This window comes from Candoia aspera, chromosome 2, assembly GCF_035149785.1.
Source record: "Candoia aspera isolate rCanAsp1 chromosome 2, rCanAsp1.hap2, whole genome shotgun sequence".
Lineage (NCBI taxonomy): Eukaryota > Metazoa > Chordata > Lepidosauria > Squamata > Boidae > Candoia > Candoia aspera.
This window is the reverse complement of record NC_086154.1, coordinates 102,907,965-102,928,949: the sequence shown is the minus strand read 5'-3', so window position 1 is coordinate 102,928,949 and position 20,985 is coordinate 102,907,965. Positions and strand designations below refer to the sequence as shown.

The following is a 20,985-nucleotide window of genomic DNA, read 5'->3' as shown; positions in this document are numbered from 1 at the left end:
CTCTCATAGGGATTAGCATCTGAACCTGCAGGGATGGACAGTGTGTTTCAGTACAAAGTTCTCGAGCAACTTTATTCCAAAGAGTTCTGCAGATACAAAATAGCAGGGCTGCAACCAAAGTGTGCATTGCAGTTCTTGTGGCTTTAAATACCAAATTAGGAACAGTTGTGGCTTCTTTTTGATTCATTGTTAAAATAATCTGTGGGTTGCTTACTTGGCTGGATGCAAAGCATAAAAGTTGCTGATGTCTGGTAATAGCGTTTTTTCTCCCTCCCCTTTGCTCTCAGAACTAAGGAAACTTATGAATAATGCAGCTTCAGGGAGCAACAGTATTAATGAATGCGCAAACCCTTTGGTCTAGTGAAGCCAGAGCGTCATCCAACGCCTTTGCCAGCAGAGAACGTTAAGCAGGTCTCTCCACCTCTCATAACCATTGGACCCTGTCCCGTAAGCTTTGGGTTAATAAAACAGAAGGACTTTGGAATGGAGGTTAAGCTTTCATCCTGGAATATGGTACCGTTTGGTATGTTGCTTGAAAGATGCTGGAAAAGCCTTAGTAATTGAACTAAAAAATAAAGAGGGATAGCAGAACAGCACTTTGAAGAAGATCCTTTTGTTGGGAAGGCCCTTAACTACTTTCTTGTTTCATTTTCTCTCTCCCCCCTCCTCCCCTGCCTTTGCCTCTTTTGAGTCACCTTATTTCCAAGAAATCTTTTGCCTTTTGTTTCTCTAACATGACCAAAAACAATAAAATCCTAAGCAGGAAATGGCTACAGATTACTTGACTCCAGGCAAGCCATGCTAATGAATCCCTGATAATAATGAGAGAGTGTCTAAAGAAACTGCTGCATAAACAGTGGTGGCCTCTTAATCTAACTACGATCCAGTCCCCATGCTCATTTTCCATTTCCTCCCCCCAGCTTCTTTCTGGGCCAACAACCTGGAGCTGTATGAAAGTGACTTAGCCAAAGAAGTACAGAACACCCCCTCTCCTGGGGCAAGAACACAGAGGTGGTGGTGTAACGCTAGGCAGCAGGGAGGATAGGATCCTGCCTCCTGGGGCTGTTTGATTATTCCTGCAGGAAACCAAGAACAGCAGATCCCCAAAGGAAAAGCTCCCTTGGCCTTGCTTGTTGCAAGCACTCTATCCATCCAAATGGAGGGACCCTTCCTTTGGAATGTCATCAAGGTGACCAGCCTTAACAGACTAGCCTTTTCTTCAAGAATACACTTGGAAGAGAGAACCTTTACTAAGAGTAGAAGAAGTGCCATGTTGCAAAACAGGCTCAGTGGCTTTTTTTCAGGCCAAAAGCCATGCTTGAGGTTTGGGTGGCATACCAAGGGTTACAAAAAAGTAAGCAGAGTTAGGACAAAAGCTGTACTATAGTTAATTTACATGTAATTAAAATTAATTAAACAATAACTATGGTGGTTACTTCCTATGTGCTTTATTTTCCGTTCTGTCTCATGAAAGGCTAGAATTGGAGGACTACATCTATAGAGGCTTTGGAGGTTGAACACCAGGCTTCTGATACCTGTGTAAAGTCCTCTAACAGTGTCTTGCCAATTACAAGCTCCCTCCAGGCCTTGGGTGGTTGAGGTAGATGATGTAGCAAACTTTGGGAAGTGAAGTTGCTTCATGTTTGTTTTGGGGTTAGGTAGAACCCCCATCCCACGATAATGTATTTATTTTATCTATCTATTTACAATGTTTATATACTACCATACTCCAGTATGACTTTTAGTGGTTTACAAATAACACAAAGCAATAAAAGCACAGCTAAGTAAATAGAAATAATTAAAATCATAAATAACTCATCCAATCTCAGCAGCATGAATCAGAGTCCTGGTGCTGTATTAAATATTTTAGTTTCTAGAAGGAAAATTAGGTAAAAAAGCTATGTGTCCATACTATGTCCAGGAATGTCACAGACTGTAATTATCAACTTACACTTTGGTTGTAGATAGGCAAGGATCTTAGAATATCTGAAGAGCTGCATTCTGCGTCTCAAAGGGCTGCCTCTCTTCTCTGGATATGCTTACACCTTCCAAAAGTTTTCTGCATCAGTGTAAATCTTCCCAAAGAATGACAGACTACCTGCAAATAACAGCTTGCTTTCTGTTTGCATCACTGAGTACTTGTGATGGGTTGATACACATGGCTTGTGACAATCTGGTGAGAAGATTAAAGACCAGTGACAAGAGATGTGCCAGGATAATGGAAGATGCTAGTCCAGAATGTTAAGTTCTACATGGTACAGTATTCAATTGAGTGAATAATTTCCTATATATTTTTAAAGAAGACCAGAGATGCTTGAAGCTTACCTTGGGTGAAGCGAAAGGTTAATTGATCTAGCAATTGAGTTCCAATCTTTGCTAATGGATGGGTGTCTCTGAGAGAAGACATAAGCCAAAATGTGTATTGACTGAATGCAGTGAGACTAGACATTTTAATGTTTATTCTCACCTATGTTGTAAGAAGACTATGGGAAATATCTTACTCTGATCTGTGATAGAAGGGACTGGATTTCCAGAAGCAGGTTGCCTCAAGGCACACAATGCATGAAATGCATTTATCTAATAAGAAGCCTTGACAGAATGCCAGGTGAGTACAAAGGAATAAGAATTTGCTCTAATCAGGATTTTTGGCAGCCTGGTTGAAAATTGCACTGTATAATCAATCTTGTGAAATATATATTGAAAAGATGAGAAATCTCTCTCTCTTATCCCCTGCCCATTTGCTCCAGGACAGGAGGGTAGAAATCCAGGTTGGTATTACTTTTGTACTAGTGCTCAGTAGGCTGTGAATTGCCATGGAATATTAGAAAGTCAACCCAGCTCCAAGTATTTGAACTATGGGAGATTAGGAGTGATAATCACAGACCATCAGGATCCTCAGGCAGCAGAATGGGCATTTGAAATTACAGCTCAGCATAGAGGTAGCTGGTGCAGTGGGTTAGAGCAAGGGAATCTATTCAGTGCTTGTGCATTACAATTTTCAAGTGCAAAGTAAGTTAATTTTTTTTAAAAAAAAACCTCATATAGGTTAAATTGAATATGTACATTATGTTTGTAAGAGTTCTGGAGATTCCTTCTGCTTCTCTTTTTAAAAATACATGGTTTTAAAAGTCCTTGAGGCAGAGGGCTGAGCCCCTAGGATGGAAGGCTGGATATTTCCCAGAAGCTCTCTGGATCCTTGGCCCTTCTTTCTGCTTTGACATAGCAGCTTGGCAGTTCATGTTCCACCACCTTTATTCATGGGGTCACCTTACCTAGCATCCATCCTTTAACCCCAGTGTGTGAGACAGATAGGGCTTGAACAACCTGTGCTTCCTTTATGGTGATTAAAAGTTAAAAAATGCAAAATGCAAAATAATGTATATAGTGCAACCTCCTGGCTGTGAAATGGAGAGGTCTGTTACTGCATTATTCAGACCCTTCTGTCCTTGGGAGATACATCAATCTCACCAGAGATAAACAAAAACAAACTTTATTTTAAAAGAAGTTAAACATAACCTCAATTTTTATGACAAATAAAAATTGAGGTTATGTTTAACTCAATTTAAACCGCCCATCTCCCCCACAAGGAGGGACCCAATTTTTAACTTTAAATATTCAAAATGCAAACATGCAACATTGAAAAAAGATAAATTACTGCAATGTCACTGCCACTGAAGGAAGATCTAAAAGAAAATTCAGTGCTCTAGGCGAACCACAAGATGGTCTACTTTGTAATGAGATGAGATAGAGAATTCCAAATTAATATTGCTGTTGACAACAAGATCCTGTAGAGGAAAAGAACCCAGTTTGAAGTGTGAATAAAAACAATATCCTAACTTACATAGAGATATATAGAAAATTAGCACCACATGCAACAACAAATCAAACAGTTTAATGTTCCTGGCTATTTTTACCTATTTCTACAGAGATATAAGACTTTCTAAAGCAAAATATTCCTCTGCTTCAAAGTTCCTAGATTGTTTCATCATCTTGTGTGTTCCAAGCTTTCCTCTGAGGTTGTTGGAGAGATGGAAGTGCCCATTCCTTAACCATCCTCTTTCCCCACTTTCACTGGGGTTTTCTCCTAGTTTTAAAACAGCCAAACTTCATTTTTTGATCTCTAGCAGAGGATGGAATGGGGGGGGGGGTTATCTGACTTTGCACATGTGACAGAGAATATTTCTTCTTTATAGAGATGTGTATTACGTGTATTGTGTCTCTTGCCAGCAGCTTGCAGTACTGTGAATATCTGGCAAGCACACACATTAACCACAGTACCATTGGTGGTACTTATTTAACTTCTATTCCACTAAATTTTGGCTGAGACATTTGGTTCTTCAACATAGTAATGCCTCCTATGGGTTTTTTGAATGAGGGTGGGAGTGATATTGCTTTACCATGCAATAAAGTGCAATAGATATAAACATCTAGAATTTGTTTCCTGCATAGTGGCAGGAAGAACATGACTTGCATATTACTATTTTTATTGTACTGGCAATAATCCTGCTGATACTTATTCTCTTTGAAAACCTAAACCTGCTTCTGCTGTTTTCTTCTTCTTCTGTGCTTGAGTCTGAAAAGACAATTCTTCTGTAATAATTTTACAGTTTGTTTTTACTCAGCTATTCAGCCCAGGTACATTCACTATTTTGGTTGGAATTTTGACTAGCTGGTGAATAATGAATCCCCAAATCTTAATTTTGAAGGATAAAGGCAACTTATAAAATGGAAGACTGGTTTTATCTTTCTGTTTTATCTTGTACCATTTGTCATAAGGACAATGTTAAGCAAGGTTTTTGCTAGTACTGTCCAATTGGTGAGAAGCTTCAACCATGCTTCCAGCTTGACTGTGGGACTGTGGGAGCCAATGGACAGAGAATTTCACTCTCAGTTATTTGTTGCATAACCAGGAATAAAATGAAGATGAATTACTTGAAAGTGAATAAAACATTTAGCAGTATTACATGTAAATGATTATTATCTTCATTACAATAATGATGTTGGAGATGTTTGCACTGAAGTTTTGGCTAGTACCATACGGCTCTGACTGAAAGAATGCTGAATGTTGTTGTCATTGTGGGATTTGCTTCATATCAATGTATCCTTGATACATTTACATAAAAGACAATAAGTAGATAGGCTGTAATTATATAGCTGGTCAAAAACTGCCTGAAGTTAAGCAAATGTAGACATCCAGTTCAGCAAAATGGAATACTTTAGAAGTTTGTCAAGATGCAGAGTTTAAGGCCACCTTATTCCTTGAAAATATCTTCAACTATGACAGTCCTGATGCCAGCAGAGTTGTTTTCCTACCCTTGGATCAATGGGAGGACAAAACAAAAACATCTGAACACAGCAAACCAGCAAGACTATGGATATGTGTCAGTCCTTCAAGGTAGATAGGACTAGGAATCCAATGTCATGTAGGTCAGGGCTACTTTCATTATAAAGCAATAGTACTAGAATCTTGCAAGTCTGAATGCACTTCCCCCCTCCCTACCTTTATCTTCCTGAGAACTAGGAAGAGTCTTGTCTGAGATGTTTACTCAAGTTACATTCCTGCCCCAGAGACAGTTCTCTTGTATCTGACTGTTGTCTTGGAAGGAGCTCTTCTTCCTGTTCCTCAAGGCAATTCCCTCTTCCCTCTACAATATGTGGTTCCATCAACATGGACTGCCACCCTTCTTCCAAGTTTATGACTGCAATGTCAATTGATTTTCAAGACTGCTTCTTGAATTATTTTTTGGCAGTTTTCTGACCCCACTTCAAAATGTTCCTTGCATTTTTAGCATATCTGGAAACTTTCCATTATATCTAAGAAACAACTGATGGCACTTCAATTCAAAGCTGCTGGGAATAGATGTGCAAAACATTTCAAGGATGAACAAAGGAACACGTCTTTCTAAGTGTTCTGGAAATGACCTTGGAATAGGTTGAACAACCTCTTGTGAGGTTAGAACATTTCAGTTTCAAAATATTTTTGCGCTCCTCTAGCTGGGAGCCAGCAATGGACCTTTTGCCCTTCTATGGACAGCTGTAATCCTGCATCTTATTCCTCATTTTATTCATTGGGTGGAGAAGATCCTATTATTTTCTTCACTGTGAAAGTGAACAAGGCAACAGTGGATTGCCCAGTGGCTGACTAATATTTGAGAAACCTCAGAAAGAAAATAAGATGGGTGGGTTACTCAGACAAAGAAGTGGCCACATCTTACGGCAGCTGTTTCCTTAAAAAAAATGGAAAACAGAAAATGTCCCATGCATTTTTTAAAGACATCAGACCCTCTCTTCTGTCCTGTTCTTTATCTGCTGTTGGCTTGAATGTGTTTCTATACACCCTGGATTTTCTGCAAGAAAGGCCTTCAGCATGAATTATCCCTGCTTTCCACTTGCTACAGTTTTAGGCTCTACAGTAGAAGCTCAGGAGTGTAGCTGTCAGTATGTGCCATCTTCTTGTTGTACGCCTCACATAGCCATAGCGTGTGGAGCGCTTCTCCTCATCCTATGCACTCTTCCTTAGCAAAGCCCTTCCCCCTCAATTCTCTTTATTGAGAAGTGTCAACAGATTAGAGGAGAATCCCTCTGGACAGACAAAATGCTGTCACAAAAGGTATTAAGCTTTCTGTGATTGGATTACCACATGGCCACCTGTCATCTGCCTTGGTGCCTTATCTGTCTCTCTGAACTGTTGTTCACAACAGAACAAGGTGGCATTTTTCTTGAGGAACTTGTTTCCTGCACTCAGGGTTTCTGTGTGTTTAGACTAAAGAACTTCGGGGATTAGAACTGTCTGAGCAGGATAGTAATGTTATGAAGACTAAGTAGCTAATAGGCAAAGCAGACTAATCCATTGGTAGGCTAAGTACATTGCTGCACCTATGCCAGCATCTTGTGGAGGAAACCTTAAACCACATAGCCTGTTACTTGTCTTAGCTTGAGGTGGTTCCATTGGGTCTGTAGGACAGTCCTCCTTCTCCTGCCAAAACATTGCCCAGTTAGCCTTAGAGCTTGTTTGTCACTTCTTTTTTATGGCCACACTCTTATACCATTTAAACCATTTGAAGAGAGTCTGGTTCAGCTGATCACTCAGCAAAACCAGAGATGGCAATATATTGGAGGATTGATGCATGCCAATGATATAAGCAGAATTGAATTAAGTATCAGAAACCAGAGCCATGGTGTGTGAGGCTAACCATTCTGTCTCATTTTGGTCCTCCCTTCCTCCCTCCCTCCCTTTCACTGTCTTGTCCTCTTCATATACAAGCTGACCTAGCAAGGCCCTACCACTTTTCCAAGAGTATTTTTGAATGGTGCAGAATTTGAGATTCTGAAGGTACATACAATGAGGCTGAGAGCTGCTTGTGGGCCTAGGGTTGCAGATTACGTACCTGTGACCTAAAACACGATGCATGTCAGCCATTGACAATTGGATGGCCCCAGTTTAGGGAAGAGGCTGATCAAAGGAAGAATAGACAGCATATGTTTATGTGTATGTGCATTTAGGTCTCTGTGTGTGTATACACACACACAGAGAGAGAGAGAGAGAGAGAGAGAGAGAAATTGTGCGATGTCCTGATTATGTCTGTGTTGTTTTTATAGTTTTCTGATGTTTTTTACTGCACAGAGTCATGAATTTGAGATAGGCAGTGGAAGGAAGGGAGGGAGGGAGGGACAATGGAGATGGGATAAAAGCCAAAGCACTGGGAGAGCAAAAGTGGGAAACAAAACTGGATGGAGAGAGAGAGAAGAAAAGACCATTGAATAGAGAATGAAAGGGGAACAAAAATGAAAGAGAGAACTCCGGTTTAGTCCTTACAAAAATGGTTAAAATTCAGCAGGGAAGCGGCCCCTCCCAAAACTAATCTCTAAAGGCTTGCAGACTCCTCAGCAGTGATGTCTGCAGTCCTTTGCATCTCCATCCTTTCATTTGCTTTCAACAGCATCATTTATGCTTCTCTGCTAATGTAGGCCTCCTCTCTCAATTCACAGGTAATTATTTGGTTATAAATTACTGTTTTAACCAATTGCTTAGTTTAAAAAATATAGTTAGCATCTTCAAATGTTAAGAATATATATCGAAGCCTCTCCCTTTATGCAAAGTAATACAGAAAGCAACTCAAAAATTTGGTGCGCATTGGCCTCTTATAATGAATGAACACGCATTGCAGGCTTCCTCAGCTTGATATCCTCCAGGTTTTGGAATGTTGCAGCCTAGACCTCTGCACAGCAACATGGGCTGGAAAGACTGATTAGAACCCACAGCAATGATTGTAAATTTCCAGATGATAAGTCAGCTGTTTGGTTATTCTTTGTTATTACTTCCTTTGTGTAGGAAATTTGGAATGTCAGAGGGATATTTTATCCTACAGTTTGGTCAAATCAGTTGGCCCATTTAACCTTTTCTACTTGGAAGAGAGCAAGGTATTTTACTAGTTGTCAACAGCATTGAACACTTATTGTATTTCTAATCTGTTCAAGAGTCTGAGTTCTCTACATGGAATACAAGGCAATTTAATACAGTAAAATCAGTAAAATAATAAAATGATAACCATTAGTAATAAATAGCATAGGGAGCATATGTTTGTGTATACATTCATGTGCGTTTCTTTGGTGAACTATGTCTGATCCATGCAATGTTTTAATAGCTTGTAGCTTCTTGATATAGAGGACAAAAGCAGATAGGCCAAAGGAATAGTGGTCCTGATCTGAAATAGGACACAAAGAGAAAGACCTTTCTATATCCCACCTTCCCTAAGTGGGACTTTCCTATCAGATGCTGCATGAATTGGCCCTGTGAGATCTAATATCACATTTGCCAGTGTAATTGGCTTGTATACCCTTCCCAATTTTCCTGCTATATTTCAAATTAATCAGATATCCATCAGTTTGAATCTTGTAAGTTATTCCAGCTAATTAATTTCGGACTATATATGTTTGGATATATTTTGGCTTTGGGGCTGTTTGTGAATTTGCTTTGTTGCCAAATGGTCAGTAGCAGGAATTGGTTAAATGGTCAGTGGCAGGAGTAGTAAAAATAGTAAAAAACAAATGAACTTTTGAACCAATGCCTCTCATCAGTCTGCCGATCTTGTTCCCTCTCTCTCTGCAGGGAATTGATGCCAAGAACTCTTGATGGCCAGATCACCATGGAGAAGACTCCCAGCTACTTTGTCACTAAGGAAGCACCAGCTCGCATCTCCGCTATGTCGAAGGACACCAAGCTCATTGTGGTGGTGAGAGACCCGGTCACCCGAGCCATTTCTGACTACACGCAAACCCTTTCCAAGAAGCCAGACATCCCCACCTTTGAGAGCCTGACCTTCAAAAACAGGACTACGGGCCTGATCGATACCTCCTGGAGTGCCATCCAGATTGGCATTTATGCCAAGCACCTGGAAAATTGGCTCCTGTACTTCCCCCTCAGGCAGATCCTTTTTGTCAGTGGGGAGAGACTGATCAGTGATCCAGCAGGCGAGTTGGGCCGGGTCCAGGACTTTCTAGGCCTCAAGAGGATCATCACAGACAAACATTTCTACTTCAACAAAACCAAGGGGTTCCCATGCCTGAAAAAGGCCGAAGGCAGCAGCAAGCCCCACTGCCTGGGCAAAACAAAAGGACGGACCCACCCCGACATTGACCGGAAAGTAGTGCAGAGGCTGCGAGAGTTCTATCGGCCGTTCAACATGAAGTTCTACCAGATGACCGGCCATGACTTTGGCTGGGATTGACGGCACTTCCAAGCATTGATCCTGTCTTTCAGCTTGCTTTCCCCCCACCTATGTAGATAGGTCTATATGTAAAATGTACAGAAATCTATTTTATAATAATTTATTTTTTAATTCTTAAGCAATTAATTCACTAAGCTGCCTAACCCCACTGTAGCTCATAGCTGTGTTCTTGTTTATTTTGAACATCCCACCATGCTGAATCCTGCCCGGTTCCTTGTGGTCTGGGTTCGGCTTGTGCTGGAAAGTGCTTCCAGGTGTTTTCCCAGGAGAACTTTTAATGTTAAAAATAAAAAAGGGGGGAGGGGGAGATGATGGTTAAGAGACAATGAGAAAAGCACAATCTTTATTATAATTATAATTATTCTTTTTTTTTCCGATACGGGTACTAGGCATGTCAAAACAATTTTGTACAAGGCCCTTCATATTGCATCTCTGGGCTTTCTTCCTTCCTAGGTCAATCCACAGACATTTGTATTTTTGTTGACTTGGAAACAGCCTGGAAGTAAAAAAAAAAAAAAAAATTAAGCCTGAGGCAGTTGCCTTCACGGCTGGGTGTGGCATATGCACAGAAGGAAACAGTGTCCAGCTATGGAGCTGTTGCTGCCTCCTGTTCCCCATCTTTATTCGCCAAATCTTAGCATTCTTCCCCTTCACAGAGGCTTTGCGACATGGTAGAGCTCCAAAGTGAACACCTACAATTTCTCTGATCTCTTGCTTTTTGGATGGGGGAACAATGCGGATTTAGTCCAGCTTGAACTTCTTCCTGCTGAAGAAATGTGAAGTGCTTACTTGGGAGACTGCAAACGACACAGTATTTAAATTTTTTAAAGCTTAGTTTTCAAACTGCTGTTACAGAAGAGGAGGGTGAGGCCTCCGTTTGTTTTCTGAATCCCACTTTGATTCTTAGATTATTTCTCACAAAGACGGCTCATCCTGCAAGTGGTGTCCTATCCCACGAAACAAGCTAATGCCTTTAGCTCATTGCCACATTCAACCCATATGGGTCTTCCTTCCCTCACAGAGTTGGTTTAAATATAAGCACAAAAGCACAGTATTAGAACTCAATTTAATAAATCTTGCTAAATGGTATAGATCAGAGCTGAATGCACACTTTACAAAACTTGCCGAAAGAGGCACTGGAGATGGATGGATATTCAGGAAGTATCGTTTATCCAAACCTCACCAAATAATTCCACAAATCCTTCAGCTATCTTCTGTGTATATACCCAACAGCACTGTCCTGCGATGAATGTCAGAGTGAGTTTCTTCAGGGTGGCCACTTCTGTGAGACAAAGCCCATTGCAGATTGAGAGGATTTGTCACTGCTTGCTTGCTCAAAAGTTTTGTTCTCCATATGTGTGAGACTGAGTGCATTACTGTGCGGAGTCAAAATAAGTTCTTAAAGTTCCGAAGACAAATATGGATCAGATTGGGTGGGATTATCAGATTTATTCTTACCTTGAGAAATAATTGGATATAGTGAGTGACTCAATGAAAAAATTGATCTGAGGGAATCCTCAGAAGTATACCTGTATACCCTGCCAATACATATGCAAACTCATTTATACACACTGGCCAAGGGCATAGATTTTTTCTGTAAATATCCTTTATTTTGGGCATCCTTGATCTTGAGGAATTTACTATATCATCTGATGGAAAACAGCACTATAGTAAAGAAGACATTTGGACCAATCTTCTTCTCATTAGAAGATCCTGCATATATGGCCACCAAAATACACTTCCATTTAACTCTGATATGTATTTGATAGCCACATGGCTTTCTCATACAGTCAGTCAAGCAACATCCTTTGTTCTGGAACGTTGGAGTGATTTTTAATTTCTAGGTGCCTTGTTTTCCATTTCAAAAGCTGTATTTTTTTTATTTTTGGATTGGACTGCTGAGCGAATGCTTGGTCTTTCCTATCTCTTCTTGGAATGGGTTAAGGATACTTCCCTAGTTGCACAAAGCATAGTAGGTATGGTATCCATATACCTTGTTTTTTTGTGTGTGTTTTTTGAGTGATGATATTGCCATCAATTCACTGTTAAAACATTAAACTGCTAATCGTGGCTGAACAGCCCACTCAATGGAAACCTTCTGAAACCAATTAATTGAAGAGGCCTTACCTAAATATTATAGTAGCCATGAGGGGCATGTATCATATGATATTTGAACTGCATAGATAATAGTCTTCATAAAATATTGCCAATTTTTGTTCCATTCGCAAGAGCATATACATCAAAACTTGGAGGTGTGGTTAGATGTCTTTTTACCCTATAACATTAATTTATGGCTGAGTTCCATTCAGCACTGCAGTATGTCCCAATATTAGCAATATTTCTGAGTTTGCTATAACACATTATGGCTTAGAATGGTACATGTGTAAAAGGAAACGAATGACAAGCAAAAACTGTAAATTGAATATTTTGTGGTATGTACAACACAAATTAATTTTACACAGAGGTTTCTAGGAAAATGGAATTCTGATTCATACTATTTGAAGAAATAAAATATATTTTACCAAATCATGGAGGCTATCTCATTCTTCTTGATTGACAAATCAAGGGTGTATATTTCTTTGTTTGGAAAACTTTGGAAAAATATCTAATGTAGAAGGTAATATTCTGCCCTGAGATATCAGAGGAAAGCATCTGTTCTATGGTGGAAGGGCACTGCTGAGATAGCTACAGAGCATCCCTGGCATCATTTATGTTACTTTTGTAAAAATGTCACTTCATGGCCTTGCCCAGGGTAGCTCCGGGCCCCAAAGATTTTGCAGTTCTTCTGCAGAAGAACAGTTGGCCATTATCAAGCCATACTCATGTTAACACCAGTGAAGAGGACAAAAAAGAGGGCAGAATAAAGAAATTTTTAGAGCAAAATCCTTCTGCTTGACTGACATGTACACACGTGTACATGGATGTGGATACATGCACAAAATACTGTATGTATTTTAGGGGTGGCATCATTTATTTCCCACCCACTGGAAGAATTGAAAGGCAGTTAAACAAAAAAAAAAGAGAGAGAGAAACCAAAACAAAACCACACTTATATTGCAGCAAAAGGAACCCCCCACCCCCTCTCAAATGCTACTATCCCCACTGTCTGCCCTGTCTGGGTAAACAGGGCAGGGTTGGGAATTCAGTGGTTCCTCTGTCGTGGTTTCTCCCTCCACATGCCAAGCAGAATTGTTCTGGGCATCAGCTTTCCTTGCAAGATACATGATAAGGGTTGAGAAACCAGAAGAAAGTATTTAAAAGCCTTGGCTAAGGTTGAGAGACGTCTGCCTTCTAAGGACATGGGTTAAGGGGAATGGCACTTCTGGTTTCCAGGCTTTTATTGTGATAATGTGTGGGGGAGCTTTGGTCTTCCCAGTTGTTACTGAACTGAGCTCCCAGCAAAGTCTGACCAATGATGAGGGATGCTGGAGACCACAGTTCCCCAAGATCTGGAAAGCACTGCTCCCAACTCTGCTCTAGAAGGCGTAAGATCATCACTGGGAAATCCCAATTGGCATGTGCTTGGCAATGACAGAAAGATTACAGTTTTAGATACATGTTTTAACCAGGCTTCAGAAATGCTCTTGGTCACTCAGATGCCTGAAGCATCTCCTCCTTAGGGACCTAGGACAGGTAATTCACCACTACCTGCTCGTGGACCTCAAAGCCCATCTAGATGAATGTGGATGAAACATTTGAACCCTTTAATGTTTGCAGGAACTTGATGGGATTGTTAAGGAATGAAAGAGGTGTGTAAAGCATCCAAAGCATCATTTAAAAAATTCCTCTTCTCAGACATTGGGCTCCTTTCTCCCCTCCTCCCTGCAGTTCTAAGGGGCAAAATGAGAAGAAATGTATTCTTCTAACTGCAACTTGTAAATATGGACAGTAAACTGCATGGTAGAAAAACTATGAAATGGATATGTTCATGAAAATAATGTATTCATTATATTTAGGGAAAATATTAGTAAAAATGGTGTATACTTAACAAACAATTGTAATTGGTAAGATGAAATGACTGCCTTGTGCTCTTCTATCAGACTGTTGTGTATGTATGGCACGCTGAACCACAATATGCCAAGTACATTTTAGCCTGGAGTGTTATGCATACTTAGCCTTTGTAGTAGTTAAATGTCAGTATGGTATACAAACTAGAAAATGGGGTTAATTCCATAAACCATAGATAAACATGTCATGCAAATACAATCTTTGTGTCCCAAATATAATAGATTTGTATTTGGTGTTCAGATACAACAGATAAATGGATGGTGAATGGATGGCTATGGCAGTGAATATGCCAGATTTTTTTTTTGCTCTGTGATGGACAAAGCCCCAACTGGGTGTGGTGCATAGATTATCTCAACAACTCCCAAAAGATTTCCTGCCTCTAAAATGTCTACTGATCTACCCAAAGCTAACTATCAAAGTCAGCTATCAAAGGTGCATCATAAGGTGAGTATTGGAAAGCACCTGGAATTTTTATAGGATAAAAAAGAAATCTCCAATATATTTCAGTTCTTTTTAACTCATGAAGTTGTTTTCAATGGCTGAGCCAGAGCAATAGAATTAGTTTGGGTCTAACCAAAGAAGTCTCCCACAATACAAGAAATGGAGGCCTTTCTTCAACAGTGGTCCTTCTCTCTGCTTGAAGCCTTCTACTGAAGGAGATCCCCCCATCCCTCTAGATAAATGAACACTCAAGACAATTGTTTACTTATTTACATTGCATTTATACCACTTCAGTCTTGACTGACTCAAAGCAATTTATAGCTAAGAATCTGCAATAGAACCTTTAGAAATAATACAATAACAAGTGTGTTACTGTATAATGGTAGTACAAATAATACAAAAAATAATTACAGGTAAAAGTATAATTCCATGGTGTTCCATTCCACACAGAAAAACAAAATTCTAGTCTCCAGTCTAAAATAAATTTTCAAAAGATGAGGGAAGGGGTTACATTCACCTCCAGGAACAAGCTGTTTCATAGGAGGGGAGGTCTACAGAGAATGCCTGCTCCTGAGCCCACTCTTACTAGATTTCCTGAAACATGTGTACTTTGCTTATACAGGTAGTCCTCACTTGCTGACTTTCTTGTTTAACAACTGTTTGAATTCATGCCAGTGTAAAAAAACAGCTTTGCAACTAATCCTCACACTTATGACCATTGCAGCGTCCTGCGGTCACATGATCACCATTTGTGTGCTTCACAACTGGCTTCTGACCAGCAGAGCTAATGGAGAACATGGAAGTAAAATTGCAAGTTGCTGTCATGTGATATTTTGGTTAATGACTGTGGTGATTCTAACGACAAAATGGGAAGTGATGTCATAAGCCCATTGCAGTCACATGATTTTCCACTTAGCAACTGTGGGGCTTAGTGATGGAGTTGCCAGTCCCAATTGTGGTTGCTAAGTGAGGACTACCTGTATATATTGGGTGGGCAGATTTTTCATGGAGTAGGTGGTCTCAAAGATACTTAGGTTCCAAGACATATAGGGCTTAATGGGTGATAACCAGCACCTTAATTGCAACTCAGAAACAAACTGAGAGCCAATGCAGCTCACACAATAATGGTGAATCATGTCAATAACATGTCTGACCCACTTTCTCATGGACAGCCACATGTACCAAATGAAGTTTCTGGGGGGTCTTTAAGGGCAGCCCCATGTAAAGTGCATTACAGCAATCCAATCAAGAGATGACAAGGGCATGAGTAATTGTAATCAGCAGCTCACATTCCAGGAATGGCCAGAAGTTATGCACCAGCCAAAGCTGGATAAAACACCTTCTGGCCACACTACTCTTTTATCATGAGCTAAGAATCCAGGATGGTCCTGTCCCAGGTTATCAACCCATACTCATGTTGGCAGTCACAAGTTAGAGCTAGTACTTTCATTGGACCATTGTATCTGAAATTGGTGGAAGCTACCACCAGTCCTTTACTGTGGTCAGATCACTTTCTGGTCAAGTTGCATACTCTGTTCTAGACCAACATAGGGATGGCAGACCTGTTAAGATGGTCTGCCCCATAAGCCTGATGTATTCAAAGTGTTTCCATGTGGCACTTGGGGACTTTCCTAACAATCCAGCATCTACAGTAGCTATTCTTCCTGAGAATGATCAATGTAGGCAGGATTATGATGCAGGTGAAGGAAGAGCTGATGGCCATTTAGCCCCCTCTCCTATCAAAATAAGACTTGATTAGAAGATGTTAAAAGCTAGAATGTATTATTGGAAACTTTGAAGTCTGTGAGGCAAAATGGATATTAGTATTAATTTCTTTTTCTTGCTAGCAATTCTTTTTCCAGCATCTTTTTTTACTTCTTCAAAAGCTCCAGGCTACTTTCCAGAGGATCCTTCTCAGGCTCTAATTAGCTTCTCTGCTCTTAGCTCTCAAGACCCATTCAACTTTTCAGACATTAGGATTGATTAAGGTTTTACCAAAGCAGGAGCAACTCATGCCATCCCATCTTACTATGATTTGTTTACATTCTCTATGTTCCTAGTGTTTATATACTATGATTTGTGTTCTTCATAATCCTAGCATAATCTTAGCAATTTCATCCACAAAATGTCCAGCTAAAAAATCACAGCATCCACTTTAATGGATCTTTTACCTCATCCTACTGTAACAAGTCCCGGTTACTCAGGACAGTGCTGCTGGATAGCATTCTGCTGATGCTATCAAGAAGAAGGAAAAAATAACTATGCTTCACTGCTCATACTGTGTGACTCACATGTAAGCCTATACCCAAACAACTTCACTCTTCCACCAGCATCACCCTAGGCATCTCTTCATTTCATTTCCTGAAGCTCCCCAATATATCAAGGAGCAATGGCAGATCCAGAGAGATCACTTAGGAGCAATTTCCCCAATCTCCTAGTCATCTCCATATTCCAGAGGCTGCTCTCTGAATTGTTGGGAAAGTCCCCAAGTGCCACCCAAAAGCCCTCTGGTCCATCAGACACAGGGTGGGGGTAGAACTTCTTAATTAGCCCATTCCCCCAGTAAAGGTCTGTGGCTCCCATCAACCTCATAGTTATCTGATAAGACAGATTTTGGTGATACATGCCAATTCTTCCTTATTATGCATGATCAAATCTTAGATGAAGATAGATTCATTGTAAACAGACCTGTACAGGAGCACAAAGATAACCCTGGAGATACTGTATGTGTCAACTGTTAGTAAAACCCAAGCCTGGGAAGTATGAGAAAGAAACTAAAGATCATCCCACATCAATTCTCTTTGGTATAAAAGGAAGGGAAAGGGAAACACAGTCAGGCTTTCAAGTTTCTGTTGTTATAGCCTGTATAATAATACTAGTATTTCTTGTGTGTCTATTTTCTGAACTGGTCCTTCTTGATGGGCTGACAAGACCTGATTCTTGTCATCACAACTGTTTTATGTCATTCAGTCAACACTGATGTTCCTGTAACTGATCCTCCTCAGCATGGTTGAAGCTTCGTCTAGGAATATGATTCCCTCACCCATCTCAGGGTTACTATCATCCCAGGCAATAGGAATGGTTTTGTTTGGTGAAAGCAAATGTTGCGTATTTTGCATGTACCAAATAGAGCTGAGCAACTTACTCCAAATTGCCCCAGTCTACTTTGAGATCTGCATTTGCACTAAGTTGTTGCACAGCCTTGGTACTCAGATAGTCCCCCCACCCAAGCAGTAATAGCATTCAGCAAATGCCTGAAGGTAAATAAGAAAAGTTCAGCTGCATGGGATATAGGCATGTCTAGCTTTTTGAAAACCAGTCTCTTTTTCGTATTTATTAGGTGTTAGCAATTTTCATAAATATGAAGAGGGAGAAGCATTTCAGCCAAATGGAAAATTGTCTGTAGAATCTGTCCAAAGTGTACTTTTGGCATGGCTTTTTAAAAGACTGAGCTAGTCCTGTATATGTTTGAAAGAATAGAAACCACATTTGTAGATTAACACAAGAAGTCACAAACAGGTTAATAGGCTATTTCCCTTTCCAAAGGGAATTGCTTTTCCCTGGAAATGCACAACCAACAGCTTCAAAGAGTATCAGCTTAACCATGCTAAAAACACTTTAATGTTTTATTTGAGATGTCATCCCACTGTATAAATTTATGTAGAAGAATGCGCCCCTCTATTGCACTCAGAGGCCAGAAATCATAGGAAGCCCCAAGGATCAAGGGAAAAGTGAACCAGTCACATGTTTCAAAATCTTTGGGTAGCTTCAGCTAAAAAACTTGGGACCCAGTAGGTAACTATTCACATTATAATCATTAAGATTACCTGGAAAAGTCCTATTTCAGATGCCACAAATTGGTAAGCTGGTAAAAAGTCTCTTCCCTCCTGATTTCCAAGGGACTTTTACACTGCTTAGGCTCCTTCTGAAGACCATCATTTCTCCCAGGCCTTCCTTATGTGAATGGGAAAGATGGTTATTTATTGGATTCATTTCACTTTACTTCATTTCTGCCTCCCATTCATTTTAATGTGTAAGCTTTCTATTAATTGGTTAAACATAGTGGTTCTACTGGAGTTCTAACATCTTATGGTAAGCTGATTGAAAATTTTGAGGAGAAGTGATATAGAATGTATTCTTTAATAAGTAGAAAAAAATTACAAAAGTTATCTTATTTATGCATATAACTCTCTCTCTCTCTCTGTATTTATGCATGAGCACAAATGTGTGTGTATATGTGCATGAGCAGCCACTGGGGGTGCAAGTGACATGTGCATCATTACATCATTGTGCAAATGAGGCAAATTCTGTAATTTGCATCAATCATGATGCAACTGATGCAAATTGCATAATTGACACCCTTTGCCTGATGACATTGTGTCACACATAATGTCATTTCAGCTTCTCCTGGTTGCTTATGCCTGAGAAGGAAGGGACAGAAAGAGAGAAATGGAGAAGGGTCTTTTTAGCAGTTGTTCCTTTCCTCAAAGGGATGGGATACTTTCTGATCATGATCTCAGCTTTTCCCAACCTAAAGTTCCTCATTTTCCAGAAGTCAGTGAAAATCTTATTTTCAGAAGACCCTAACAAAATAATCCTCAGTACTGTTTTTATCAGTTGCTGTTTATGATGTTTTAAAATGCTCTTTGAGTGCCTTTTAGCTGTTGATTTATATTTTCTATTTGGCTTTCGTGGTTTTAACTGCTATTGCTGTGAGCTCCTAGAACTCTATGGAGGATGAACAATGACTCAATTATATAAAATAAATATAACATAAACAACATAGTCCTTTTTAGAGAAGTCAGGACTGGACAGTGTTGATCGATCCTGTATGAGATGTTGAATATAATCTATAATGAATACATTCTTATGGAAGTATGTCTTGTTTATGTTCATGTTATATATCCTACTGAACATGGAAAGGGTACAGCATTTGGGGCAGTCATCTACAGCTTAGGAAGGAATTTGAGTGAACTTCTCATGAGTGATGTGTGGTAGTTGTATACTGAGCCAGTGTGTGCTGTCCTTCCTTGTAAGCATCTCTCCAGCTGCCTGCAGCATCCTAGCTTGGTTTCCCAGTGTGTTCCCCTCAAGTCCAGTAGTGTAGCAAAACATAAGACTCTCACCTGGCCTAAGAGTTCAGCACCAGGCTTTGCCAGTCGATTGATCTGCAATGCTAAATTGATCGATCCATGCCTGCTAGGAATGTCATTACTAATCAACAAAATTCACATCATATACGTGATACATCATGGTGACCACTGGAATACAGAGTGTGCTTTACATTCATAAACCTTTCACACCCATAGGATCCCTTTCACTGGCCTTTCTCCACCTTTTTACTCTGGAGGAACCCTTGAAATAATCCTCAGGTCTAAGGGAATCCTTGCATAAAATGGCAAAAAATACAAACACTTCAAAATCAATTCACTTCTAACTTACACAGTCCAGGTTTTAGAATGTTTATGACAACAGCAAAGTGGCAGGCTGGCAGCTGTGTCATGGTGTGTAAAAATTCTCACCACTGCAAGTGCTGGGATTGTGCAGTGCATGGAGTTCAAAAAATGATTATTTTTTTCAATCATGGTCTCTTGTGGAGCCCCTGGCAGCCTCTTGTGGTACCCTAGAATTCTGCAGAGCCCCAGAGGAGGAGGCTGTCTCATACACTCCAAGGGAGTGAGCAAGTTTTGCTGTAAGTAAAATAATACCAGAAAACACTGTACCTTCCCCAAACCTCCTGCTCCCAGTGGAATAAATATGATAACCTTGGGAGTACAAATGTTGAGGTGCTTTCAGATAACATATCTCAACTTCCCCCAACCTAATTTACTTCAGTTATCAGGAAACTATAACTTCCATATTTCCATATTTATAAGCTAATGTATGCTTATAAAAGATAATACTTAGGAAAATAGAAATATAACAAATGCACCTATTAAGACACACCATCAGCTGATAAATTCATTTATGGACATGAGGGCCAATCCTTAGATATCTGAGGGTTCAAAATAATCACCTTTCAAAATAATCACCCTTAAAATGTGGAATCTTGCCTTCTAGAAAAGATTAACTCAAATCTTTCAGAATTATACAGTTTTTATATCAAAATGGCATGAGTAAAGAGCTATAGTAATATTCTTGACATCTGGGATACTTAGCTCAGAATTTATGGGTCAAAAGCTTAGAAGCTTAACTGAAGCAACTTAAAAAAAAGGACTGTATTTCTAACTAATTAAGTCACGTCAGCCAAATATGATTTATTTACTGACATCAGTCACATCTATAGCAGAATCATCTCATTTTTTTTTATTTCTAATGACTTTCCCTCCCTTCATTAATCTGGTTGTGAATTATTTTTTAATATGTCTTCTTGGCATGAAAGCAAATCAAAGTATTTTAAAGAAATAGCCCAAGGTAATTCTCTAGCACAGCTGAATGATGGGAGTCAAACCAAGCTTTGCTCCTACAATCTGACAGAGAGTTCCTCCTTCAGTCACAGGAGAAGAATTCAGCCTAACCAGCAATCTGCTCTCCAAACACTGTGTCCCAGGATCTGAAATTAAGACTCAAGAGTCAATTATTTAGTTTTGGATTTCCCTTTTCTTCAGGGGTCCAAATAAATAAATAAATAAATAAATAAATAAATAAAGACTCAAGAGTCAATTATTTAGTTTTGGATTTCCCTTTTCTTCAGGGGTCCAAATAAATAAATAAATAAATAAATAAATAAAGACTCAAGAGTCAATTATTTAGTTTTGGATTTCCCTTTTCTTCAGGGGTCCAAATAAATAAATAAATAAAGACTCAA

General features: G+C 39.6%; 1 protein-coding gene across 1 annotated transcript in view; it reads left to right on the top strand.

Annotated features, from left to right (window-relative positions):
* LOC134489759 (heparan sulfate glucosamine 3-O-sulfotransferase 3B1-like) overlaps positions 1–12,257 on the top strand; it is a 38,554-nt gene extending 26,297 nt beyond the window's left edge. The window contains exon 2 of the mRNA XM_063292625.1: positions 9,110–12,257. Coding sequence (XP_063148695.1) covers positions 9,110–9,728 — 619 coding nt within the window. The 3' untranslated portion in view covers positions 9,729–12,257. The remainder of the gene's footprint in view (positions 1–9,109) is intronic.
* Positions 12,258–20,985: the final 8,728 nt, after the last annotated feature.